Source organism: Malus domestica, chromosome 11 (assembly GCF_042453785.1).
Source record: "Malus domestica chromosome 11, GDT2T_hap1".
In the NCBI taxonomy this organism is placed as follows: Eukaryota; Viridiplantae; Streptophyta; class Magnoliopsida; order Rosales; family Rosaceae; genus Malus; species Malus domestica.
Window position 1 is genome coordinate 21,579,081 of NC_091671.1, and position 26,983 is coordinate 21,606,063.

General features: G+C 39.0%; 1 protein-coding gene across 6 annotated transcripts; it reads left to right on the forward strand.

The window, feature by feature from the left end:
* The first annotated feature begins 7,092 nt into the window (after positions 1-7,092).
* On the forward strand, positions 7,093-15,976 carry LOC103448150 (probable inactive receptor kinase At5g10020). 6 transcript variants are annotated; one of them, XM_029088751.2, is made up of 7 exons: positions 7,093-7,999; positions 8,589-8,661; positions 8,803-8,979; positions 10,985-11,178; positions 11,622-12,576; positions 13,144-14,718; positions 15,230-15,976. In XM_029088751.2, exons 5-7 carry the CDS (start codon positions 11,634-11,636, stop codon positions 15,817-15,819), a joined length of 3,108 nt encoding a protein of 1,035 aa, XP_028944584.1. In that variant the 5' UTR covers positions 7,093-7,999; positions 8,589-8,661; positions 8,803-8,979; positions 10,985-11,178; positions 11,622-11,633; the 3' UTR covers positions 15,820-15,976. The 6 variants fall into 6 exon arrangements, with proteins under 6 accessions (XP_028944584.1, XP_028944585.1, XP_008385624.2 ...); XM_029088752.2 differs by having other exon boundaries at positions 7,125-7,999; positions 8,811-8,979; XM_029088753.2 differs by having other exon boundaries at positions 7,768-7,995.
* The last annotated feature ends 11,007 nt before the right edge of the window (positions 15,977-26,983 follow it).

Consider the following 26,983-nt stretch of genomic DNA (forward strand, 5'->3'; position numbering starts at 1 on the left):
AACCCTAATCTATCTCCCCTAGGGTTTGTGCCGCACCTAATGTTCTAGAAGCCTAAAAATCTGCATAAAACCCTAGTTATTTTCTCCTTTGGATGGGCCAAGCCTTTTATCTCCAAAACCCTAACCCTTTCCCATCAGATTTTGTGAAAACCCTAGCCTATAAATACAAGTTTTCAGCCATAAATTCGTGACCACCCTTCACACCATTCAAAAACACCTTGCCGCAACCCTAATCACCGTTCTACATCACAAAACACCATCCTACATCCATATACATCTCTGCCGCACCTTTTGGAGAAGAAAGAGAGCCTTGTCGTGCATTCCATTGATGAAGGAGGGCCTTGTGCGCATGTCATCTGCATCCTTGGGAGTTTTAAGAGTTCTTTCTTCCCTCGTTTCAGTTTCGATGTTTATTTTAATTTGCTTTTCAATTGCTATGAACATGTGGAACTAAACTCTTATTAGTTAGTGGTGAATTTGAAGCCATGGACATATGTTAATGTGAATTGATTCCTTTCAGTTATTGTTTCGTAAAACATGAATGCGATTTACTTATCTATTTGATTGATAGCTTATTCTTGTGTGTTGATTAAGGAGGCCTACTTAGTTTGCATGCTTGAATCTGATGCTAAATTATAAGGGACTTTCACCTAATCGTTAGAAACTTATAATTATAAGTAGTGGAGATTGTTAGTCACAATCGTGTTAAGTAGATTCTTGGCAAAAGTATCATGCAGTTCATAGGTATAATTGCCTTGTCAATGCTTATGATTTCCATGGAATTTAATGATCTTTGAATGTATCTCTATCATGCTGTTCATATAGGGAACTTGAGAAGAATAATTTGGGTTGTTGCATGCATTCATCCAATTCAATGAATTTAGGGAAATCTGAGAGTTAATTTGTGCATTCACGATTAATTTGGGGCATTGTCGTTCATGGTTTAAAGAAACAATACTGGAAATCGGTTTATGTTGCATATGTTCATGTGTGGAGAAGGATCCTCTAACTAGCTTTTCACCCTTGAATTCATCTTAATTTCGTTTTAGTTTACTTTGACCTGCAATTTGTTTAGTTTTAATTCAATTTCGTCATAAATCAAACCCCCTTTTCTGTTTTATGTTATTAGGTCAGAATCTGTCCTAATTAGGTTCTTTAGAGTGTTTTGAGTCAATATAGGTTAGGATTAGTCCATAAACATTGTTTGGGTCTTAGTTTAGTCTTAAATTCATCCAATTTCATCTCTAGAATCTGTTTTGAGTATAATTGTTAGTATTGTGCTGTTTTGAGTCTTTTAAGTGTTTTCTGAGTTAGTTAAGTTACAATCTGTTTTCTTTTAATCTTTTGAGTCAAAGTAAGTTTTCATTTCGTCCAACTTACTTGTTAGGTTTAGAATTGAGTCAATTTCACTTAGTTTTGCATATTTGAGTGTCTTAGGTGAGTTTAGAGTCTATTCTTGTGTTTTTAAGTCTAGTTTAGTGTTTTAGAGTCTAATTTGAGTAGATTAGCAGCCCTAGTTAATCCCCGGTTTAGAACGATCCCTACTTACATCTTTGCTACAATTGTCATCAATAGGGTTTAATTTGTGTGTCAAGTAATTTTCACATCAAACCAAATGCCAAAGAGAAAGGAGTCTCACCGGTGGCTGGTCGTTTGGTCATGTGATATGCCCATAGACATTCGGGGAGTTCATCTGGCCACTTTCCCTTCTTTTCGAAAAGGGATTTCTTGAGACAGCGAGGATCATCTTGTTGGATGCTTTGAAACCTAGAGTGATCGCCTACTTGGTCGTCGAATCGTTTGGGGTGACAAGGACCATGCCTATTCCTAAACCTTTGTAGTTGGATGCACTGACGACATATGCAAATGCCACAATTCTCCATTGGGTGGAGCAGGTGCGGCTAGGGCGTGCTTGGCTACCTCCGAGGCATCGTTAGGCTACTTTGTTGCATTGCCTAAGCAAGGTGTGAAGGCGCAGTAAGAAGCCGTGGAGTTGGGGCCATGTTACACGCAGCAGGAGATGTTCAACTATTGGTATTGGGCCACTTTAGAGTTGAATTATGGTGCAAGGGTCGGCTAGGGCTATGTGACGCGTAGCAGGAGGTAGTGTTCAACTGCCAATACATGTTGCTCCTATGTAGAACCTTTTGGGGCGACAAGGACAAAACTTGCTTCCGAGCATGTCTTTCTAGTGTTCGTCTACCTTTGGCGTGCCTTTTGGACTGAGTTGTTGCATTCGTCAGAAAACTTTGCATATGTTAGTGTCTACACCTTTATCATCGCACATCTAGATTAAGCAGACTAGTGTGTCATGAGGATGACTACATGTGTCTAAAGGTATAACTTGAGCTTCCGAGTTGCAACAACTATCGCCAAAGTTAGCTTTTGAATTTCTGGTAGCTGGTTTCCGCATCGAATAGAGCTTTTGAACTGTGGAATATAGGTAGTCGGGCCCCCAGCTCTTCTCGTATGATGGTAGAGCTTATTACTGCTTCAGATACCGTCAAACATGTGAATAAGTCCTCCGTTGCTTCCGGTTTGGATAGTAGGGAGGTGATGTCAGGTCCTCGCATCTGGATAGATGAGCCTCATGCCAAAGTGCATACTTCTCTGTCAGAGCGAAAAGAGTCTGCCAGAGTTGGATCATTTTTCATGATTAATTTTTTGAACAGCGGGTGGTCTGTTAGAAGTTCTTTTTGGAAGGCTACTATAGCTATCAAGTCGTTGTATCTAACTATCTTTGCCTTATTTTCTTTGAACCTCTTCACATAGTTACGAAATGACTCATTTAGGTTCTTTTTGACGTTGAACAAGTGGTCGGACTTCTTCATGATTAAGCGACCTTAGAGGTTTTGCCTGCTCGATCTCGTCAGTGAAGGGTGACCTGCTTATGTTGGTCATGTAGTGCCTTATCGATGATCTCATTGCATTAGAAATCGCGCAATAGCTAGGTCAAAAGTCTCTATACTTCTTCCTGAATTTGCCTTTGTTAAGGTAGCGGATCTTTCATTTGCCCCAGTCGTGACCTGCTGGTCTAAGCTGCTATTCCATGTGTTCGACTCGTTTATATCGCGGTTGTAGTGCATGTGGTACATTCCTAGTAGGTGAGCGAGTTCTTCACAAGTTGCTGGTTGAACTTGAGCCGGATTGAGTGATTGTTTCTCTTCTTCCATCATGTTGCCTACTCCAATGTAAGGTGGATAATGCTCTTTGTAGGCCTAGCCATGAATGAACACTTCGTCTGGAAGGTTGCTCATGTTGATTATCGGAGTGTGACCCCAACTACGAGTGTATGCTCGTCCGTGGGCCTAACCAATAGTGCACGCTCATCTGTGTGCTAAGATGAGAGTATACACTATCTTGGGGGCCAATCGGGAATATACACCGCTGGAATGGTCGGTTCGTGGCTGGTTTAGTGGCTCCTTGTTGGGACGCTACTGGAAAGGTTTTTCGTCTGCCCTTGTCCTACTTCAGGACACCTCGTCCGGGGCACGCGGCATCTCGGTGTGCTGCAAGAGTTGATTCACCAAGGTTGTCTGATGTGCGAGGGCGCTCGTCAACTCTATGACTTGTCGGGATAAGTGTTGTTCTCCATATGGGTTGGAAGAGCTTGGAAAAAATGCGTCTTGTTGAGTAATGGAAGTGTGGTAGACTCTGGGCATGAGATTTGAGTTGCGAAATGTCAAATTCGCTGAGAAATAAGGTGAAAATGCCCTCGGTTCAATCGTTGGTTTAGAAATTTAGAGTCGGGACAGTTGAACCTGCCTTGGACCGGTTTGGGCAGCTTGGAATGCCATGGAAGTGGGCTGGGCTTTGAGTTGTACAACGGGAGTGGGTCGGGTTATGGGCTCAGATCTGGCCACTAGAGTGCATGGGTGTTGGGTTTCTTTTGGCGCAGATTGGGCTTGCGCAACGCCTTGGGCTTGGGCATGGCTCGGGACGTCCTGGGCTTGGGCCTGTGAAGCTTGGAACAACATGGCTGGGCCTTGGGGCGCCTTGAGCTCGAGTGACTTGGGCTGTTATTTTGGCAGCTACGGCTGCGATATAGGCCTCATTGCACTGGGCCGTGTGCTGAGCTTGGGCTGCTTTTGGTGCCTAGACTTGCTGCTCCCTGTGGGCTGGAGACTTGCCAAAGGTTGCCACGATGATGGCTACTGCGAGGTGCTTTGTGGTGGTGCCACTCCACATGTTGCCGTGTTGAGCCTCTTAGATCGTTGTGGTCCAAATCCTTGAAGTAAGAAGTTCCGTTCGTCGTGGTTTCCGAGTTTCTAGTTATTGTACTTTTCTTGTATGTTTTATCAAAGATTTTTTTATAAATAAAAATTCCAAGAATAAGAACGTACTAAAAATCTACAAATGAACAAAAAAAACGAAAAACCTTGAATGCGAAAGTCTTTTACGAGTGTGTGAATCAAGGTTCTCAATGGAAGCACCAATTTGTGGATGCAAATTTCCGACTTCTTCTTCTTGGACGAAAAAGCACATGTAAAACAATTAACACCTTAGGACAAGGCCAAGAGCCTCATGCGCCCACGATGAATTGGGGGGGTGGGCTTTGGCCGAAGAACTTTGATGCCAAAGTTAGAATTTAAGGGAAAAGTGTTTAGAGAAATTTGGAGAGTTTTGCGAGAGAGTTGGAATTAGATTTTTGGGAGAAATGGTGATGGTGATGTAGGTGTAATTGTGATTAACTAGGCAAGTAATCAATTAATTAGGCAAGTAATCAATTAATTAGGCAATTAGTCAATTAATTAGGTAATTAATCAATTAATTAGTTATTTAATCCTATTTTGAAAAGAATAAATGGGGATTACCTTACGGGGAGGATTTGATGAGGATTGATGAAATAAGTTTTGACTAAATACCTATTTTGATCACCTTTGACCCTGATTGAGCTGTTATTGTTTGTTGCTTGTGTGTGAGAGTTCCGGTGTGCCTCAAGGGTAATTTTGTCTTTTTCACCCAAGAATCCACGTGTCGCCTCCATATTTTTCTTGATTATTTTTAGCTCCACATAGATAGTTTTGGACTTTTGTTGTAGAAAACAAGTCGAGAAAATGTTGTTGCTTTCTTTCCTTGTAAAATACTATGTAAATTACTTTGTTTAATAAAATGTGTTCATTCAAAAGTATTACTTGTTATTAGTTAAGTTTAAGTTATCCTTTTAAATATTACACCTTCTGTGACAAGTTGGTATTAGAGCAATAGGTTTCCAATCCTTAGATTAGGAATTGAATTTTAAGTTGTCTTAATATTAAGAAGAAAGATTTATTGGGGTTAATGTTTTGACTTTCGATTATACAATTATTGTATTTTAGATGTCTAACATTTTGGTCTGGACAGATACTATGGAGTCAAATATAAGTGATGGTTGTGCCAAGAATTTCATCTCTACAACAAATGTTTTCAAATATCAAAACTTTTTTCATGATTGCACCAAGGATCTTGTTAAGGAAATAGTTAAAAGAAAAACAATTGGAAAGTGCAACTACACTTTTCGAACCCAAAAATGTATTGAAAAGCATAGCCTTAGGACGCGAAGACGAATTGTTGATGGTGTTGACGGTGAAATACGTGATGATGATATTTATAAGTTTTGTTGTAACACATGAGAGAATGGAAACATATGGCCGCCAATAGATATAAAAAACCCATGGCTAGAACCACCCAATGAGCCAGTAGACGAAGAAGACCCGAGGAAGATTAGGAAAAAAAATGCAGTAGCAGTGTGACTAGTTTGTCATAGAATAGTGTAAGATAATGTAGCGTATAGGATTTTTTGCTGTAAAGTAGTGTAAGATATGTAAATTAGTGTGAAATTATGTAAACTAGTTTGAAATGGTGTAAAATAGTATGAAATACATCAAATAATTGTTTTCTTAATTTTGTATATTTTGTTAGTTATGTTCTACTGTATAACTTTATGAAGTTATAGTTTTGAGACTTTCTCTTTTGTCTTCAGATGTTGAACAACTAAAACAACTTCAATGCTAATACTGGAGTAATTTTAGCCATTCAGGATTTTGGAAGGCAAAACCAACTATATTTATAGGTGAACCAAACCATGGCAACTAAGGATGGTTGAGGCAAATGAAGAGAAAAATAAACTACCAAAAGGTTCATACTAAAGTGAATATTTGATATGATTAATTCAACTACCATAAAAAAATGCGTAGCCTTAAGTCGGATTGACCAATTCTTGAATATGAAAAATTTAAGAAAATGGCTACCAACTGTAGTGCCAATTTTTGTGTAATAACATAAGTTGCATGAGTTACTTATATGATTTGATGAGATATATATTTTGGCATGGCATATAATTCACATATCACTACTTCTGAGTATGGTTTTGAGATAAGTATACGTATTACATATTTTTGGGAAAGTATACGGGTTTTACAGCGAGGGGTTAGCGTTTTGATAATGAGATGATTTTCGAAAAACTTTGTTTTACTGACCCACTCAATCTTATTTTGCACCCCTCCAAGTTCTAGTTAGTAGTGTTGGTAGCTCACGAGGATTCTCACGGTGTTCTGACAGAATTCACAAAAGTAGGACTTACCCTCGGGTGTTACATCTTAGTAATTGTATCTTTAAAGCTTTAGAACTGTGTAAATGGTTACGTCACTCTCATGTGACGACCAGCATGCCCTCCTTCGGGACGGGGTGTGTCATCTGTGGCATATCTGTAACTTAATCAAATTTTGACACATGTCCACAACTAACTTAATTCTAAACGCTGTTTTAACTCTAACACTATATTTGGATGAAGAAATTTAAGATTACTAAGGAATTTCAAAATGACAAAAATTAAAATGACAAGATTTTATTTTCTAGAATTTGTAAATTTTCTTGTTTGGTTAACCTAAAAGAACAATGGAATTAAATACGGAGTTTGTTATTTTTAAACTCTCAATCATAGAAATTGGGAAATGACACTTATTTACATGGAATTTGAACTTGATAATTGGAGGTCCCAAATTCCATTTTTTTTTCACGTGGAAATTCTAAATTTCTATGTTTATGAATCCAAACAAAGAAATTGATGCATGTCAATTTATAAATTTTGACTTTTAACCAAAATTTCAAGTTATTTCCATATCCAAACATAATGAAAAAAAAAAAAACCAACGAAGAATCACACGGAACTCTCTCTCTCTCTCTCTCTCTCCCCAGATGTCGTTGATGCGCCTCCTCCTCACAGCCTCTTTCATCCACCCACCGCCGCAATTTCCAATATTTAAGGCGCCAAGCCGCTATTTCAGCATCCGGCTCGACCAATCAAGCCGGTCGAACCGCTGAGCCGCCTCCACCTTCATGTGGTGGACGTTAGCCAAGATGTGGGCCTGCAGCTTGCAACTGGTGTTAAAGAAATCTGGACACCGTCTTCTCAAACGAGTCCATATTTTGCGTGAATTGTATGGTCTCGTACAAGTTCCAGCGCGGCGTCGCGAGGACTTTTCGGGCCAGCTGAAGGCTGTTCTGTAGAACTTCGGAGAAGCGGCCAAGCTGGAACTGCCGTTCGCCCGGTACCTCGACGCCGGAGAACGCGATTTATTGGATTATGGGGCGGAGTTCCTCGATTGAGGAGATGAGCTGTAGGCGGTTCCTCCGCTGTGACATGATCGTCGTTCTTTTTAGAGTTGAAGTTGGGTGTGGACACGTGTCAAAATCTGATTAGGTCACAGATAGAGGCCTTGGGTAAATTTGGGTGTAGAAGATTTTGAACTCGTAATAATAACAAGATAGCATCGAGTGAGTGAGTCCACCTACTCCTCCACGCTTGCAAATAATTTCCTCCTACTCCTTTGACTGTGGAGAAGAAGAGTTTCTTGTAGAGAGAACGGAGAGTGCAGCTTCTGGTTTTGCTCTTTTGCTTCCAAATTTCCAATGCTTATGATATAGCCAGCAGCACAGATCCATTCTGAGTTTCCCATTTCACGGCGAAGCTTGGAAGGAGCTGGAGTTGGAGCTTCATTTCGCTCACTCTCCCTTGTCGGTTTGTTTCTTCTTCGTCTTCTTCTTAAGCCTGCATTTAGTCATAAGATAGCTTATATAAGCCTTTTCTTTGCTCTCTTTTTTTTTTCTTTTTCCACATAGTTCTAATTGTTTATGTGCAAATGGGGTTGCATGTATTAATGAGTGGTGGGATTTGGAAAAAATGCGCCATATTTAGGGTTTATCTGTGGTGTTGTTTACAGTAAAAGTTGTAATTCGTTGTCCATGTGGTCAAAAAATTGACAGAGGGAAAGAGACAGAAGGAAAGAGGCAGAGGGGTAGCCTTTGAAGCCCTCATTGCCTGATATCCCACATTCAACATCGAACAAGTAGACTGTTGGATGGGTGTGGATTTTCGCGTGAGAATCGTGGATTGTTGTGGTTATTCATTGTTGCCATAGTCAACAAATACCATCTGATTTTAAACTGAACAGAGCGAAATTGGAAGTTCCTTTTTGGTAGATTTGTGGCATTTAACCTAGTTCATGGTTTTGAATTATAATTCATTTCGAGTAAAGCTGAGATCTTTGCTGCTCTAGTTTTTACTTGCTATATGTATCCCAACAACCAACTCTGGTTTTTGTTTGCAGAAAGAGAGGGTCAAAGTGGATATCCAACTCTGTTATATATCCCAGCATCCAACTCTGGTCTTGCTAATAAGTTGTATGTTATATTGGTTTTTCCTTTTTCGCCAAGCTTTGTATTTTCTCTGTTTCCCCAATCCTTCAAACAACAAAAATATTACATAGTTTTCCAATATCATTAAAACGTGTCTCATGCTATTTTATGTGCTATTATACCAAGGTACACAGGATAGTGGATTCGTGACGAAGAGTCAAAGACATTTCACAGATGTGTGTATCTCATACAAATTTCATTGCCTATTTTACATAAATTCTACATCGGAGAAAGAGAAGATACGGGCCTTGGTCAATATGGGGTACACAATGGAGGAGGCCTCAATAACAATTGAAAGATGTGGTATAACTTTAGTTTTATATATATGCATAATGTTGATTTTAGGTTGCTTTTAACATTTTCCCGTCCACATCTCCAGTTAATTACCTTTGCTTTGGTTCTTTTTGGATGATTATGTTGAAATCCTGGGAAATGCTATATATTTAGTTTTGGTATTTAGACTCCAGAAAAAGAGATAAAAGTACACTCATTTAATGTCTAACATCTCACCTTCAATGTTGAAAAATTTATTGCTTCCTTTGTGGGTAGCCGGGGTCACAGTCATGTGCCCACAAATGCATTGCATGTTCACATCTCCAGTTAGTTACTTTTGCTTTCATTTGGATGATTAAGTTGATAACCTGTAAAATGCTGTTTATTTACTTTTGGTATAATTTTAGCACGGAACCAAATGCATATTCAGGATGGTTTCTGGGATAATTTTGATTAGAATGTCTTTCATATATGATTGATGATTGGGGGCCAGAGAAACATCATTCCTAGGTAAATGAAATTTTTATGAGACACACACATGTTAAATGTCTTTGACTCTTTGTCATTAATCCACTATCACATGTACATTGGCATATTAGCACATAAAATAGTGTGAGACGTGTTTTAATGATATTGGAAAACTATGTAATATTTTTTTTTTGTTTGAAACAGTGAAAATACAAAGCTTGGCAAAAAAAAGGAAAAATTAATATAACATACAACTTATTAGCAAGGCCAATAAACTACCTCAGTATCAGAACAGCTACCCAAGTCTGAAAATACAAAGTTTGATGAGTGCAATTCAGCCCTCTTTGCTCAAAATAGGGCTAACTTAAATATCCTTTACTATAAAATGCCAATTGTCATGGCATTTGTGTTTGTTTTCTGTTAAATTTTATAATAGACATAAAACATGTTTCTTTCTATATGTCAAGAGTGCCATATCTGTCTTTCGCTTCGGATATGGGGTTCTTGGTGTGTCGAGAGGTTCTTGGGTTGGGTTTAAGGTGAACTTCATTTTCCTTTGCCACTATTTCTGAGGTGTTTGCTTTTATTTGTCTAATATTAGACATAGTATATTTTGTTTTAGAAGTTAGAACTCAGCAGTTTAATCTGAGAACCAAGTTAATATTCATCTTAACTGATCGTGTCACATACTTCAGTTCAGTTGACTTAAAACCATATTACATTGTTTAACTTTCAGGTTATATTTGATTTCACTTTGTTGTTAAAGAAAGAAAATCTTCAGTTCAATCATGGAGCAAGAAAAGTGATTATGTTAGATGTCTATACAATGACATGTAAACTTTCCCATGTTTGATTCTTTTTGCAGATTAATGAGGCAAATATGTACAAGGAAACTTATTGATTCCATATGTAATATGCATAAACCAATCAAATTGTGAAACTACATCGAGTCTTTTTAGTATGTAGGTTTATGTAAATTCCCATGTTCTGTTATTTTTCCCATTTGTTGTTATTAGTAATTTCTTTATCATGTTAGTTTGATAGTGTTTGGCTACCCTGAAAATTTTGGAATTTAAAATATCATGGGATTGGGGTTTTAAGAAACACCCAAGTTCTGTAATTTAGCCTCATTGTTCTTATTAGGATTTTCTTTGTTCATTTTGGTTGGAGCTTCATATAGTGTTTGGCTGCTACAAATTTTTGGAATACAAAATATAGTGGTTTTAAGAAAGCACAAGTTTTGTAGTTTTACCCTGCTGAGTTTATGGTCTTCAAATTAAACAATGCTTAATCCAATTCGAGTTGTTCACCCTAGTGCGAAGATTTTATATCATTTCATAGATTCCTTTGACAACTGATGTATTGGGTTCTATTTCTTTTGTATGTAACTAGGTCCATCTACCAAATCTTTCATATGTAAATAGTATGTCTGTACACATCAAGTATTATCTTTAGTAAATAAATAGTACTATATACTAAGTTTTCTTATGGTTTTCAATCCCGCAGCATCCTGCGGGCATCCCTTGCTAGTTTCCTCTTATTCCTCTGAATTTTCTCACTCTTGCAGATGTCTATGAAGAAGAAGAGTTCTTGGAGAGAGAGAGAATGGACAGTGCAGCTTCTGGTTTCGCTCTTTTGCTTCCAAATTTCCAATGCTTATGATTTAGACAGCAGCACAGATCCATTCTGAATTTCCCAGTTCACGAGGAAGCTGGGAAGGAGCTGGAGTTGGAGCTTCATTTCGTTCACTCTCCCTTTTTGGTTTGTTTCTTCTTCTTCTTCTTCTTCTCACTTAGTGCTGCCTGCTAAGTGCTTGGAGTTGGCATTACCAAGGAAAAAAGTATTACATTATTCTTTTGCATTTTTTATTTCTCATATGACTGTCACCGACTGACTGTTGAGTACAAATTTTGTGTTTTGTTGTATTTTGAACATACATTGATGACTTGATGTGTTTTGGATTTGTGACAAACAAATAATGGCATTGGCATTGGCTTCATTCTTTGATTATATATCATGGCCATGGGTACCCTTTGTGGTTGTGGAATCATTCATTCATTCATTTTTCAATATTTACTTTACTCTCATTTCATTCATTCATTCATTCCTAGCAAATTAACTAGCAGGATGGGTTCTTTGTTTTGTAACATCTTCCTTTGTTTCCTGCTAACTTGATTACGTTATCACTCTTTCTTTCCCTCAAGTTTGGCTGCTGGATGCTGGCTGCTCAAGGAGTAATGCAGACAATCTGTTTGAGTTTGATGCTATTGTTGTTGGTACTAGCAGTAACTGCATCGGGAGGAGGAGGGCAGTCAGATTTGGGAGCACTCTTAGACCTCCGGAAAGGCATTCACAAGGACCCTTCAGGGAAACTTCTTGTTTCGTGGGATTCTAACTCCTTGGACTCTGATGGCTGCCCCTTGAATTGGTTTGGGGTAACATGTAGTAATGGTCGCGTCATCTCAATTGCTATCAATGATGTTGGTTTGGTCGGTGACTTCAGTTTTTCAGCCATTACTGGCCTTACAATGCTTCAAAACTTGTCGCTTTCAAACAACCGGCTCACAGGGACCATCTCAAAGGTTGCTTTATTTCAGTCTCTTGAATACTTGGATCTCTCAAGCAATTTGTTTCATGGGCTATTACCCTACGATTTGGTCAACTTAAAGGGTCTAGTGCTTTTGAATCTTTCTTTGAACCAATTTGAAGGCATTTTGCCCTCTAGTTTTGGCAAACTTGAACAGTTGAAGTTTATTGATTTTCGAGCTAATGGCTTTTCTGGAGACATTATGAATTTTCTATCCAAAATGGGTAGCGTGGTCCATCTTGATGTAAGCAGCAATCTGTTATCTGGTTCATTAGATTTGGGACTTGGTAACTCCTCTTTTGTTTCTTCTATTCAGTACTTGAACGTTAGCCACAATTCCTTGGTCGGACAGCTTTTTCCTCACGATGGAATGCCATATTTTGATAGTTTGGAGGTGTTTGATGCTAGTTATAATCAGTTAGTGGGTCCTATACCTTCCTTCAATTTTGTTGTCTCTCTACGAGTACTTCGGCTTGGAAACAACCAGCTATCAGGTTCTCTACCGGAAGCTCTATTGCAAGAGAGCTCAATGCTCTTGTCAGAACTGGATCTTAGTCATAACGAACTTGAAGGTATATTGCGTTTTCAACAGTTTTTTACACTTGTTAGCTGTTGCTAAGAGGTTTTACATACATATTTGTCCTTTTATATTTCAAATTGAAAGTTTTGTTAGACCTTCTTTTTTCATACTTGTAGATTGAAAATAAACAAGTAAAATCACTTATGATGCCATGAAAGAAAGGCTTTGATTTAGTTATTTATTCTTCCAGTATAAGCTTGAGTAAACGTTCTCAGACTTATCAGAAAGTCCATTGCTTTAGGAAATTAATCTTTAATGTCTTGTCACTAAGAGAAATCAGACGGCTATGTTGTCATGGTTGCATTAGCATCTTCACATGAAACTATGTTGATGTAGATGGAATCATGGGTGGAGAAGCATATTAATTTTAGAAAGCAACTTTAGGGTAAAGGCTCCATTTCAGTACGAGGAAATCTTCTTTTGCGTGATTTCATGTTTATTGGTTGAAGTCGCCAGTTTTTAAAAGTGATTATATCATCTTGAATTTTTAATTGCATTCGTTTACTGTTTTTCCCTCCCTTTCCTTCATACATGATCACACTGATTACCTTCATGGCAGGTCCAGTAGGAAGCATCACCTCTGCAACTCTGAAGAAGTTTAATATTTCTTCAAACAAACTGTCAGGCTCCTTACCTGCCATGGTTGGGCATTGTTCTGTCATAGATCTGAGTAATAATATGCTCACAGGTAACTTGTCTCGAATCCGAGGTTGGGGAAATTACATTGAAGTTATCGAGCTAAGTTCCAATTCATTGACCGGAAGTCTGCCTAATGAAACGTCTCAATTTTTTAGGCTAACTTCATTTAAGATATCCAAGAACTCATTAGAAGGCATACTTCCGACAGTATTGGGAACATACCCAGAATTAAATGTGATTGATCTTAGCCTCAACCACCTACAAGGCTTACTTCTTCCAAGCTTTTTCTCTTCAACGAAATTGACTGATCTTAACTTATCGGGCAACAATCTGTCTGGGTCAATACCCATCCAGGACATATCAAGTGATTCTTCAAGTGGTTCGGCTCAAAATTTGAGCCTGGTGTCTATAGATCTGTCAAACAACTCATTGGCTGGTCATTTACCCCCAGAGATCATTAAGTTCCGTAGCTTAATGTATCTCGATCTATCTAATAACAACTTTGAAGGTAGCATTCCTGAGGACCTTCCAGATGTCCTGAAAGAGTTCAATGTTTCTTTCAATCATCTTTCTGGCGTCATACCTGAAAACTTGCGGCAGTTCCCTGATTCTGCATTTTATCCAGGGAACTCGTTGCTGATTTTTCCTCGTTCCCCATCTGCACCGAAGGATGTCCCAAACATGACTTTTAGGGAACACAGGCCCCTTATGAAAGCAGCTATTAGGATCTCCCTCATTGCAGGTTTGGTTGGTGGAGTTGCTGTTTTAGTTCTTTTATGCCTTATGATCCATTACAGGTCCCACTGGCAGAGATGTAGAAAGGGCAGTTCAAAAGCAAGTTCTGGAAAGAAAGATGCTGTGCAAGGAGGTTCTGCCCTTTCTCATCGTCATCGATCAGCACCGGACAAAAATGTAGACTGCTCAAAATCTTCTTGTGATCTCCTTCCAAAGCTTTCACCATCAACCCAAATGGGGTCTGCTCATGATGCCTGTGACACTTCGTCAGTTGTAAAGAATCCTAAGAATTTGGGTCATCCTGAATCAAAAGAAAGGGGTGAAGGGACATCTTCTCCTATGTCTCTCTTATCATCATCGAATCCATCACCCTCTAAAAAGCAACAGCCACCAGAGAGTCCTGCTGTGCTCACAGCTTATTCTCCGGATAAATTGGCTGGTGATTTGCATCTGTTTGATGGCTCCTTGGCCTTCACAGCAGAAGAACTTTCCTGTGCTCCAGCAGAAGCTATTGGAAGGAGTTGTCATGGGACAATGTACAAAGCAATGCTCGACTCCGGTCATGTATTGGCAGTCAAATGGCTACGGGAGGGAATAGCAAAAGGAAGGAAAGAATTTGCAAGAGAAGTGAAGAAACTAGGAAACATCAGGCACCCAAATCTAGTTTCTCTGCTGGGTTATTACTGGGGCCCTATAGAACATGAGAAACTGATTATATCAACTTATATCAATGCACAATCATTGGCATTCCATCTCCATGGTAAGATTCCGCTCTTTGTGCTTTATTGTACGATTGCAAATAAGCATCTCAAATATACTTGTACCATCTGTTAGAAAATATAAAATATGCGCCACCGGGTCTATCCATACGTACTAAAACACTGAAAATTGTCCATAGAGAGGATTAGATCTTAGCCTACCTAGATTTTATTTGGCTGACATTGGTGACTTTTACGCTTTGATATTTTACTTAGGTTTATAAACTGTTAGATTAGAGTTCCCTTCAATGAAAGCAAAACTGTAGTGCACACTGAAAATTGTCAAGAGAGAAAAGAGTGTATCTTAGCGTACTTTGATTTTATTTGGCTGACATTGGTGACTTTTACGCTTTGATATTTTACTTTGGTTTATAAACTGTTAGGTTAGTTCCCTTCAATGAAAGCAAAACTGGAGTGCCACTGATGTTTGTTTATTGTTTTGTCCGTTTTCGAATTTGTTTCTCTTTTTATCCCTGAATCTGACATTGGTTGCTGAATCTTCCAACTCTACAGAGGCAGAGCGAACAAAACTCTCTCCCCTGTCACTTGAGGAACGGCTTAGGATTTCTGTAGATGTTGCCCGATGTCTGAACTTCCTGCATAATGAGAAGGCAATTCCCCATGGCAACCTCAAATCCACGAATATTTTATTAGAAACTCCTAGTCTGAATGCACTCCTTACAGATTATAGTCTCCACCGAATTTTGACTCCCGCTGGGACTACTGAGCAAGTCTTGAATGCAGGTGCTCTTGGCTATCGCCCCCCTGAATTTGCTAGCTCAAGTAAACCCTGCCCATCGTTGAAAAGTGATGTCTATGCATTTGGGGTGATCTTGTTGGAGCTCCTGACTGGAAAGAGTTCCGGGGAGATTGTCTCTGGGATACCGGGTGTGGTTGATCTGACAGACTGGGTGAGACTATTGGCAGAAGAAAACCGTTGTTTTGAATGCCTTGACAGACTGATTCTGGAAAGGCCGAGCGTAAAGAACTCCCCAAGAGTTCTTGATGGTATGCTACAGGTAGCTCTAAAATGTATTCTTCCAGCATCCGAAAGACCGGACATTAAAACCGTGTTCGAAGACATTTCAAGAATAGTGAACTAAAGGGGCGCCCAGGCAGGATAAATGCTCTAACTGTAGAGTTCTTGATACTAACACCGTATGTCAGATTATTTCTTTCTTTATTTTCTAATTGTTTTTGTCAAAATGGTCCTGTAATTGACAATGCCTAGTTACAGTTTATAGAAAAATAAGTTCCTTATTGATGTGTTATGAATAAATTTCACAAAACCTACTCTTGGGTGTAACCGATGATTTATTCCCCGCTCTCACTCACATTGATTCCAGTATGTTTCAAGTACATTATATCCATATTCAGTATTGCCATAAATTTGGGGTGCACAAGTATAAAATTTCAAAGATCGATTCCGGTACGAGAATCATATCCCAGAGTAGGACGGAAATATGTAGTTCATTTGAACATTTTGTTGAGCTACCAGGTAACTGTGTGGCGAAATCCAGGTATCGGTTTTTTATTGTGTACTACAACCCCACGTGACATGCCGACATTTAAATAATCATGACAAGCAATCCGAATACCAGTTACATGTCTTATGTTTTCAATGCCACGAAATCAGCATCCATTCTCTCTTCAAACGAAATCAGCAGGCCCCCGATCAAATTTCTGACATGTAATTCATATGCTAAGCTAAACCAGTTTGATTTAGTCGAAAATCATTCTTTGTTCTCCCACTCTTTAATACCAGGCACACCACATTTGAAGTGAATCACGTATATCCAGAATATATCACACAAGAGACTCAGAAGAACAATACATAAAAATAACTCTGAGTACACAGATAACGTGATAACGCACCTTAAAATTCCATCAGCAGTGCCCCTCACTGCTATAAATCCTGAATTTAGAGGTTGTGCATTGTTGTTATGGAATGTCAGCGCCAGATGAAAATTCGGATATTCGCGAAATATGTGTCCTAGGTCATCAACAACTGCTATATCTGAGTCGGTGAAGATGTAAACCTCAAGCAATTTCAGGAATTGACGATTTCATACAAAATAATGAAGTAAACTAGGTAATGCCTGTGAGAAACATAGCTACTGATAAGCAAAGGATTTATCTGCTCGTTATTTATATAATGTGCTCATACGATGTAAGACCTGATTCTTTGAAGCATCAACTTGTCTCGCGAATATTCGCCTTGAATTGGATACACAGTAACCTTGTTTCTGGGTAGTGAAAGTGTTTGGGTTAATATTTGAACATTGGGCTTAGATAAAGGAAAGCACAAGGATGCTAAATTAAAGGGGACTTGCCCGAAGCCCAACACCGAGTCCAAAGGCAAATTAAAGCCTTCTCAGCGAAGATGCAAGCCCTGTGCTTACAATTAAATTGACAAGTGATGAAGACTAACCTACTACCAGCCAAAGAACACTTTCTAGTGGCATTCAAAGTAAAAAGCTGATGACTCACTACCCCCCAAGTGCTTTCGGGGAAGAGCAAAGTTACAACAGTCGGCCTAATTTGTCTATAAAAGGAAGAAGAGGCCCCAGAGACAAGGACACTCAACCAATCAAACAAACAAACAACCAAACTCTGCTCTCAAGCCAGATTTGCATCCAAAAGCTGTAATTAGCCCAGATCTCAGATCTTTTAGTAAGAAACTATCTCTTGTCTAGTGTAAAAGCTCTGCTATTTCCCTCAGTGATGTAGTATCGATTCCTTTGTGTAAACTTGTTTACCATCCATCACTTTTTAGCATATAAACCTTGTAATTTCAAGGAAAAGTAACTGCAAGAAGTTCAAGAAGTCCGAGTAACATGGGGTGCAAGTAATTGACTTAAAACACACTTGTTCTACATCTGTTATACTGAGATAGCAGTGGCACGCCTAACACTTAGTTAGTTTTGATTGCGAGCCTTAAGACCTACACCTAAGGCCCCACAAAGGCACCTTTCAGAACTTACTTTGTCCTCTTCTTGTAGCACATCAACAAGTAAGAGCTCGACCACACATCCAAAGTGCCAATCGCTTGGGAAGCTGTGCTGAGGTCCTAGGAGCCTTCTCCAGAGAAATCTTTGCCCGAACATAGTTTTGGCACGCCTGGTGGGATCCTATTAGTCTTATATGCCAAGAAAAAGAAGGAAGGAGAAAACCTTCAGGTGGAACACAAAATATGGGCCACCCCAGTATCTACCAAGATCGAGCATGACAAATCATCCAGAGGGTTTTCCTTCCCTGCAAGGACCAACTATTCTAGAGAGCCCAACTTCATTTGAGAAGTCAAGAGGAAAGGTGACCAATGAGGATTTGCAAGCCACTATGATGCAAGTATTGAAAACTATGGAAAATATCACTCTGGAAACCAGAGGAGAAGTAAGTAGGCTCTATTCCTTAATAGGGAGTTTGCAAAGAAGATTAGATATGGAGTACTCTACTCCAAAGAATGGTTATGCCAGGGAAATGATGAGGGAAGCAAGCCCTGAGAAAGAACCAGTTATCCCCCTATTTCCTTTGCTTGAGGAAATAAGGGATAAAGGAAAAAACAAGGAAGGATCTGGAGCTAGTCAACCAGTATTGGAGGAGATCTTGGAAACAGAGTTGTCTGACCCTCTATTATGTGTACTAGATACTAGGGGCCAGAGAGGGCAAGAAAGGAAGAAGTATGAGATGCCCTAGTTAATTGGAGAATCCAGTGGAAAAGGTGAGCCTACCAAGGCAGACAAGCCTCCTCCTTATAGGCCCCCACCATTGGCTAGTAAGAGAGGGGATGCCAAGTGGAGATAGCTTGATCGACAACCTGACGAAACTTTCTCGAGCAATGATCGTAGCCCGAAATGGGGAGCCCCACATACCCCATACAACAATGCAGCTAACCAGCAGCTCAAAGATGAGTTAGTTGAGTTAAGAAAGATGGTGGTCCAGAATACTCAACCCTAAGCTCGTTCGTTGTTCAGGATCACCTACCAGAAGCCATACCCATAATATATTGATGAGCAGAATCATTTTCCCCTCAACTTCAAGATGCTCGCATTCCTTACTTTAGTGGGGAAGATGGCAACGTGTCCTCTAGAGATCATATTTTCAAGTTCTCCAACCATTGCATGGCATTTGAAGAAAATCCTAATTATAAGTTAAGATTGTTTGGGAACTCATTGGTTGGTCTAGCATCTCAATGGTATTCTATGTTGCCCCCCAATTCTATTGCTAACTGGGGGCAAATGGAGATGGCTTTCCATGAGCAGTTCTATAGGATGGAGCCCGAGATGTCTATTAATGACTTAGTGGAGGTGAAGCAATATGAACATGAGTCTACAGATGACTTCATGATGAGGTTTAGAAGGATAAGAGTGAGGTGCCAATTCCCTATCAATCATGCCCAACTTATATCCATTGCTCAGAAGGCTTTGAGATTGCCTTTGAGAAAAAAAGTTTTATAATGTACAATTCAATAAGTTGCAAGAATTGGTGATTGCTGCCACAAAGTATGAGAAGCTGTTACTAGAAGAATAAAAGTGACACACTCATTTAAGGTGTCTCCTTTCTACAAAAGTAAAGCTGCAATTCACCAAGTAGAGTTTGAAGAGGCAGAGCCAAAAGAAAGTAATGGCCATGGAAGAGAAGGGGTGGACATGTGTGCAGCAGAGATGACTACGCCCTTCAAACCTTTAATAGTGAAAGGGTTAGTCCAACCAGTCAAGGATCAGAAAGTGGTGATGAATGATGATGGATTTGTCCCTATGAAACCCCCTAAATACCAGAGTTATTGTTTTGATTTAACCAACGCCTCTGAGATCTATGAAGAGTTAGTGCGGGTAAGAATGATCGTGCCTAACAGTACCAAGAAGATACCTAAGCCAGAAGAGCTATGAGGAAAGAAGTATTACAGGCTGCACTATACCTTCAATCACTCCATAACCAAGTGTGTCCATTTCGGGGATTGGATATAAGACCTCATAGTGAAGGAAAAATTGATGTTGGAAAAACCCCAAGCCAATATGATGATTGACACGAACCCCTTCCTAGACGCCTCAATAAACAATATCAACTTGACTTGGGCTGAAAAAGGCAAAGGAAAGGCCACCTGGTAAGTAAAAGCAGAAAAAGGCAAGTTGATAGATCGAAAGAATGAACTATCAAGTTTCCCGAGAAACCCAAAGTAGCCATAGTTAAAGGACTAGTTTTGTGTAGCAAGTGCCAGTGTGAATGTGAGTTAGAAGTGCCAACATCATGAATTATTATTGATCAGGAGTTGATCAGAAGAAAAGAGAAAGAAGAACAAGAAATCCACAGAAGCATCATACGGGCAGCTGAAAAAGAAACTTCTAGGAATGTTTTCCAAAGGTTGGGAAAGGACTCTCAACCAAAGGGATTATCAGAAGTATTCAAAGATTATGAGGCCTCTGAAGAAGTGGAATACATAGAAGCTAAAACACCAAAATGGGTGGATATGAGGCCACCCTAGCCAAGCTATGTCGGTGGAGATGTCAGAATAAAGGAGAGGATAGTGAATCTAGTAACGAAGAAGAATCCTGCCCGACTTGGCCGGAAATGGTATGTGGTTGGAAAAGATGGAAGATCTGTCAAAGAAATGGGAGCCTCTATGATCAGGAGGGTCCAGAGGCAGCACAAAGTCCATATGAATTCACTAAAAGTCTCTGCTGCCTCAGAAATCTTTGAAAATGTGAAGTTTGAGAAAGTACTTCATGGGGGAAGAAATTAACTTTGTTGGAAAAGTAAAAAGAAGGTAGAAAAGGCAAATAGCAAGACTGAAGGGGAATAAGATCATGTCCCACAAAGCCCTCATCTTGGGAAATACAAAATCCTGAGGAGAGCCTAAGAGGATATGGTAATGATATCAACACCAATATGGAGCTCGAAGCCAATACGTTTTGGAACTATCTCGCCCGAAAGGAGAATGCCTTCACCCTTGTTGATTTATACTCTTTGCGAAGTTCCAAAACAAATGCCAAACTTTGGTATAGCTCGGGAGGAAAGGCTGCCCGAGCTGATGTTGCCAACAGAAGCACAGGCATGGTTAGATGAATTCATGAACCATATTGGGGGCAAGAAGGATGACTTACCTGAACCTAGCAACTTCCACGTAAACATGATATATGTTTTATCTGCCATGTTTTACGCCGAGCCTGATCAACCTACCACGATGGAGGGTGATTATTTGGCAACAAAACCTATGATGGCACATGTTAGTGTTGAATAAGCGGGAAAAGAGGAGTCGGGTAGAATAGGTTTTGCCCGAGCTCACAAAGAAAGAGCCCAAGAGAGTACTCAGACAGAATGGTCTTCAGTCGCTCGAGTTTGACCTTAGCCAACCATCTTAAGCCTATTTATGTAATGGTTCATCTAGAGGGAGTACCCTTTAAGAGGGTTTTGATTGATGGAGAAGCTGCAGTCAATATGTTGCCATATAAGCAGATGAAAAGGTTGTGTAGAAGTGAGGATGATCTTATCCCCACAGATTTAACAGTTTCCAGTTTCTCTGGAACCATCACCAAAACCCATGGGATATTGCCCCTGGAGGTTGACTTGGGTTCCAAGCAAGTCATGCTAGCTTTCTTCGTCGTGGACAGTACTTCCACCTATATAGCTTTACTAGGCCGAGATTGGATTCACCAGAGTCTCTCTATGCCTTCCACCCTGCATCAACAAGTAGTAGTTTACCATGAGGAATGAGCCACATGACCAGGATTTTGGGAAATGGTGGAGGCCGAGTCACAGCCATTCCTCCCCACGCCAATGTGGCAGAAGCCAGCTTTTATAATCCTAGTATTGGAATTCTCCAGTACTTAGGAGCTGATAAGAACGCCCGCCCGACTAAGGTGACAGCCCAAAAGCTTCTGGAACAAGGGTCGTTCCTCACAAGAGAAGAATGAGATAGACCCCATATTGTCCCAACTCCCCAACACCAGTAATGTCAGAACAAAGTAGAAAGGACCAAGTAGTTGTAGTCAGGTCCTTAATCAAAAGACTGTAGTTGTAGTCAAGGGGGCTCCAGTACATCAACATGTACTGAAGATGATAGGATTCATTGAACAATTGGAGAACCTAGGTACTCCACTTGACGGGGAATTGGCCCAGGACTTCATATTGGCTTCTCTTTCTGATTCATTCTCGCAGTTTGTAATGAACTACAATATGAATAAGATGGATAGTACTCTCTCTGAGTTACTAAATATGTTAGTAACTGCCGAGAAGACTATGAAGAAAGAGAACGTTGTAGGGACTGCTGCAGTAGCCTACAACAAGCCATCATCTTCCAAGGCTAAGCCGCAAGGCAAAGGCAAAGGGAAGGAGAAGAAGTCACCCACTCCTAAACCGAAAGGAGGAGTGAAGAAAAGGAAGGCAATGGAGCCCAAGGGGACTTGCCACCACTGTGGAAAGGAGGGGCATTGGAAGAGGAATTGCAGGTTATACCTTGCAACTCTTAAGGACAAGCTGATGCGTAAAATAAGTTAACACACAAAATTAAACCCTCTTTTTGACAATTGTAGTATAGATGTAAGTAGGGTATCGTTCTAGGCCGGGGATTAGGAGGGATTGCTAATCTATTAAATTAACTTAAAAATATTAAATAAGACTCAAGGACACAAAACTAGGCTAAAAACTCTAATAACTCGAAACACACTTAAAATGACTCAAAATAATGAAAACAATTAAATTAAACACTAGGAACTGAAATGGACGGAAATTAAATTAAAAGACTAACAATAAAGAAAACTAAATAAATAATATAATTTAATAATGGATGGGTGTTTGGTTTTGATGAAAAGTAAATTAAACTTAATTAAATTACAGAATTGACAAAAACATGAAATTAAGGTGAAATGATAAATGACGGACTAGCTAGAGGGTTATTCTCCACACATGACACATATGCAACTTAAATTGATTTTCAGTTGTTCTTTCAATAAATTGTGAATCTCAATACTCCAGATTAACCGTGAACAGCACTTTTTTAATCTTCAAGTTTTCCTTAAGTTATTGAATTGGACGGAAAAACGCATACAACAATTCAAAACATTCTTCAAAAGTCCCCTACGTGAAAAGCACAATAGAGATACAATCAAAGATCATTAAACTTTGTGAAAACTATAAGCATTGACGAGGCATTCGTAACTATGAAAAAGCATGATACTCTTGCCAAGAATTTACTTAACGTGATTGTGACTAGCAACCTTTACTACTTGTGAAAATAAGTTCATAACGATTAGGTGAAATTCACTTATATTCTAGCATCAAATTCATGCATGTAAATTAAGCGTGCATTCTCAACCAACATACACAAATCAGTTTTTATACGAACGGATAAGTAAATTGAAATCACAACTTATGAAATCACAACCGAAGGTAATCAATTCATATTACAAATATATTCATGGCTTTGAATTAACCTCTAGCCAAAATAAGTTTATTTACACATTATTAAAACAGAAATAAAAGAGAAGTTTGGAAAGATTAAACCGAAAGAGAGAGAGAGCAGCTTGCTGCTTTCTTCACTGGCGTCCTCCCCATTTCCGCTGCGCTGGCTGTGCTTCTTCCCTGCCTTCTCACACTTCACGCTGCCCAAAGGCAGCCTTTTCTTCTGTTCCTGCACTGCCCTCCTATTATTTCCTGCGCCCACAGTCTCTCCTCTGAGCTGCAAAGACAGCCCCCCTCTACTGCTTTTCTGTCTCTGACTTCTGTCCCCCTTCGGTTTTCTGCTGCCGCAAGGCAGCAGTCTGCCTTTCTTTTATTTTTTTTTATTCTGTTTTCTTCTTGGTTTTCTCCTCCCCCCTCCTCTTTTCCGCTGGTTTTCCACGCTGCCCAAAGGCAGCTCCTCTCTCCGCAAGTCTATCTTTATTTTTTGCCATTCTTTTTGTTCCACTATTATTCCCCCGTGTCTCATGCCTTGGATTCTCCTTTTTCTTCTTATTTTTCCACTGCCCAAAGGCAGCTTCCCTTATTTTATTCTTTCACGTTTTGCTGTCTCTTGGATCCCTTTTTTTCCATTTGTTCCAGCTGCAAAGGCAGCTTCTTTATGTTTCTTTTCTTTACTCACCAACTGCAAAACACTTCAATTTTAGATATATCATATAATTTCTAATGCCATATAATTTCTAATGCATACCTAATAAATTTAGCCTAACTTCCATGACCTATAATCCGTGACATAATTCTACCAATAACCCATGACAAAATGAGAACGACTAAAGCAATTTTCGATGAATTTATTATTTAAAACTCATTTGTGCCATTTTTATTTTCTTTGCATAAACAAATCCTATAAACACAAAAATAACGTAAATAGCTCAAAATATAAGGAACTAACTAAGAAAAGACGAGTGAATTTGAAGTAAAAATATATATAAATATGATCCGATCAAATACCCCCACACTTAACTTTTGCTAGTCCTCGAGCAAAACAAAGAAAATATGAAAAAGTAATAACATGAAAAACATTAGCTTCCCTCTATGTGACCCTCATAGAATTTCATTTGAGAACACAAATCATCAAGAACCATAGCTAGCACCAAACAAGTTAATCCAAGTTCATCTTCCTAATTCAAATATTAGCAGTAATCTTTGAATCATCCTTGAAGTGTAGTGTGTGAGATAGCCATGCTAATGCAATTTCAAGTTTTTATTTTTAAAATCATCATATGCAAACTAGCGACCTTCTCACGGGATATGCACTGAATCACACATGTGTTTAGTTTTAATGTGTTTTGCTCAAAGAATCAAATGTGAAATTTCTACCATAAGCTTGCATAAAGATCTCATCTCCACAATCATAATTGCAAAACTTAAATCAAGAGGACTTTTATTGGATGTAATGAGGCTTAGGGATAGGGTTATTGAAACGAAAGAATAGGAAAACACAAGTTCCAAGCTACATTGCAAGCAATTCTTTTGTTTAGATTTATAAGAACTCAATCTTTCCAACGATTCTTCTGAAACCTCCAATCACACCCTTAAACTGAAACTTTAAAAACATTATTTTTTTTTTCTTTTCTTCGTATACAATCTTTCTTTTTCTTTCTTTTTTTTTTTTTTTTTTTTTTTTTTAATACAAACATGAAATACCCCCACACTTATTTTTTTGCCAAACACCTTCAAAGTACTTTACAAACATTTCTCATAAGACAATCTCACATTGCTCGCTTGGAAAGGGTAAGGAAAAATGTTTCAGGTATAAGGGTAGACATATCTGGTGATAAGAAATAAAAGGCTCAACATACACGGCTCAAATTGGCAATCTAATGATATCAATTTTCTTTGGGAAACATGGTTCTTTGGGCCATAGTGGTAAACCTAATGCCTCTATCATTTCCAAGTTCATGCAATCGATGACAAACATTTCGAAAGATCGTTACGCAAGTTCTAGAGATGTATCTCACATAAGTTCATCACACATGAAAGAATAGGAGTGTATGAAAAATGCACACACTTTCAATCGGCTCAAAAACTCACATAGGATGTATATGGTCACTAAATTCACATATGAAGCTTTAAGTCATACTTTAGTTTCACATTAACAAGGCTATGTGCATTTGGTTTTTCAAAGATGGTCAAACATGTACAAAACTAACAAGAGAATTAGGAATTTCACCAAACACATGTTAACTAAGTTCTTGATGATCATGGTTCAAATTTTTGATCCAATTATATCATTGGGTCGGGAAACTAACAAAAATCTGATTCAGAACAATAAGGGAAACAAGACAATATTTTTGGATTTTTTAAAATTTTCCGAATTTTTTTTTTTTTTAATTTAAATTTTTTTTTTAAAAGAAAACAAAACTAATTAAGAACACAAAAAACAACAACGCAGTTTTTTTTTTTATTTTTTATTTTTAAAAGAAAACAAAACTAATTAAGAACACAAAAAACAACAACACAGAAACAAATGAAATTCTGGAGATTTCTACCCCCACACTTAAACTGGACATTGTCCCCAATGTCAGAAAACACTATAATGCAAATAAAAATAAAATAAAATAAATAAATAATAAGAAACAAAATAAAGCAATTGGACTGACAACTTCCCTAGTTTGCAGTAAAATCAAGCGATGACCCCCAAGATAAAATTCTGCAATCAACTTCAAGGGTGGAAATAACCAAAAGTTCCTGCAAAGAAAAGAAATAATTCAGTTAAGTACGCAAGAAAATTAATTAAAAAAAAAAATTGCAAACGAAAAATTGAAAATTACGATAAAAGATAATGAATAAAACTAATAAGTAATCATTGGTCGTGCTTGTTGACTTTCCACAGCGTTCCTCTTGAACAGGGTGACACTTAGCTTTTTACTTGCAAGTGATGATTTGATGATATTGTACGGCGAAGCTTTGCTCTTTGGTTATGTTGCAGTTCCTTATTTGTTCTCCAAGCAGATGTGGCAGCTTCTCTAGTTCCTCAGTTCGGACTCCTTCCGCTGGGATGATTGTGCAAGCTGCATTCTTCTCTGCTTGTTTCTTCTGCACAACGGGCAGGCACGAGGGAAAGGTGTTGGTCCTTATTTCTTTCTTCAATCTTTCCAAGTGCCCACCTCTTGCTTTCTTTCTCCTTGTCCCTAGCTGAATTGTCTCCACATGCTTCGAGGTATCATTTTCACTTCCCTTACTGTCCCCCAGACAGATGTGGTAGACGAAGAGAAAGCATAAAATGATGAAGATGAGTACTCGAGAGCAAGGCTAGGTAAGCAATCAGGAAAGGGTTCCAGGCAGTTGGCTCCAGATTGGAAGATTGATACCAAATGCTGGCTGATTGCTCTCTTTCTCCTTGTCGGAAAACAAAGACAAGGAGAAGGACATGGAGAAAGCATGATATGAGATACTCTTGCTTTCAACCTTTATGATATGAAATACTTTTGCTTTGAATGGGTTGTTCGCAGGAGTATCCCAAGGAATGAGGAACACAGAGTGACTCGAGAGGATTCTTTGGGAATGCATTTTCGGAGATGAAGAGGTGTTGAGAGGGTGTGCTGAGAGAGTGTGCTTTTGCTGTGGAAGGCGAAGGTAGAAACTTATAGGACTTATCTTCACAACCGGAACTGTTCTCTCACTTAGTGTCGGCAGCCGGTGGATGGGTGAAGAATACAAATTACGCGCTTTCTGACAAAGCTGCCCGTAATTTCCGCAAAGCTGCCAGTTGCATGTGACAAGTGCTGACTAGGCTGAGAGAGACAGATGGTTGGAATCGGCACTTCGACAGACTGCCCGTGATTTTCGCAGAGCTGAGTTTGCGTGTGA

What these genes read in the sequence shown, in the direction of transcription:
- LOC103448150 (XM_029088751.2), top strand. Translation starts at nt 11,634, where the DNA reads ATGCTGGCTGCTCAAGGAGTAATGCAGACAATCTGTTTGAGTTTGATG. An exon ending in TAGTCATAACGAACTTGAAG is followed by an intron (nt 12,577 to 13,143) that starts GTATATTGCGTT and finishes CCTTCATGGCAG; the next exon opens with GTCCAGTAGGAAGCATCACC. An exon ending in ATTGGCATTCCATCTCCATG is followed by an intron (nt 14,719 to 15,229) that starts GTAAGATTCCGC and finishes CCAACTCTACAG; the next exon opens with AGGCAGAGCGAACAAAACTC.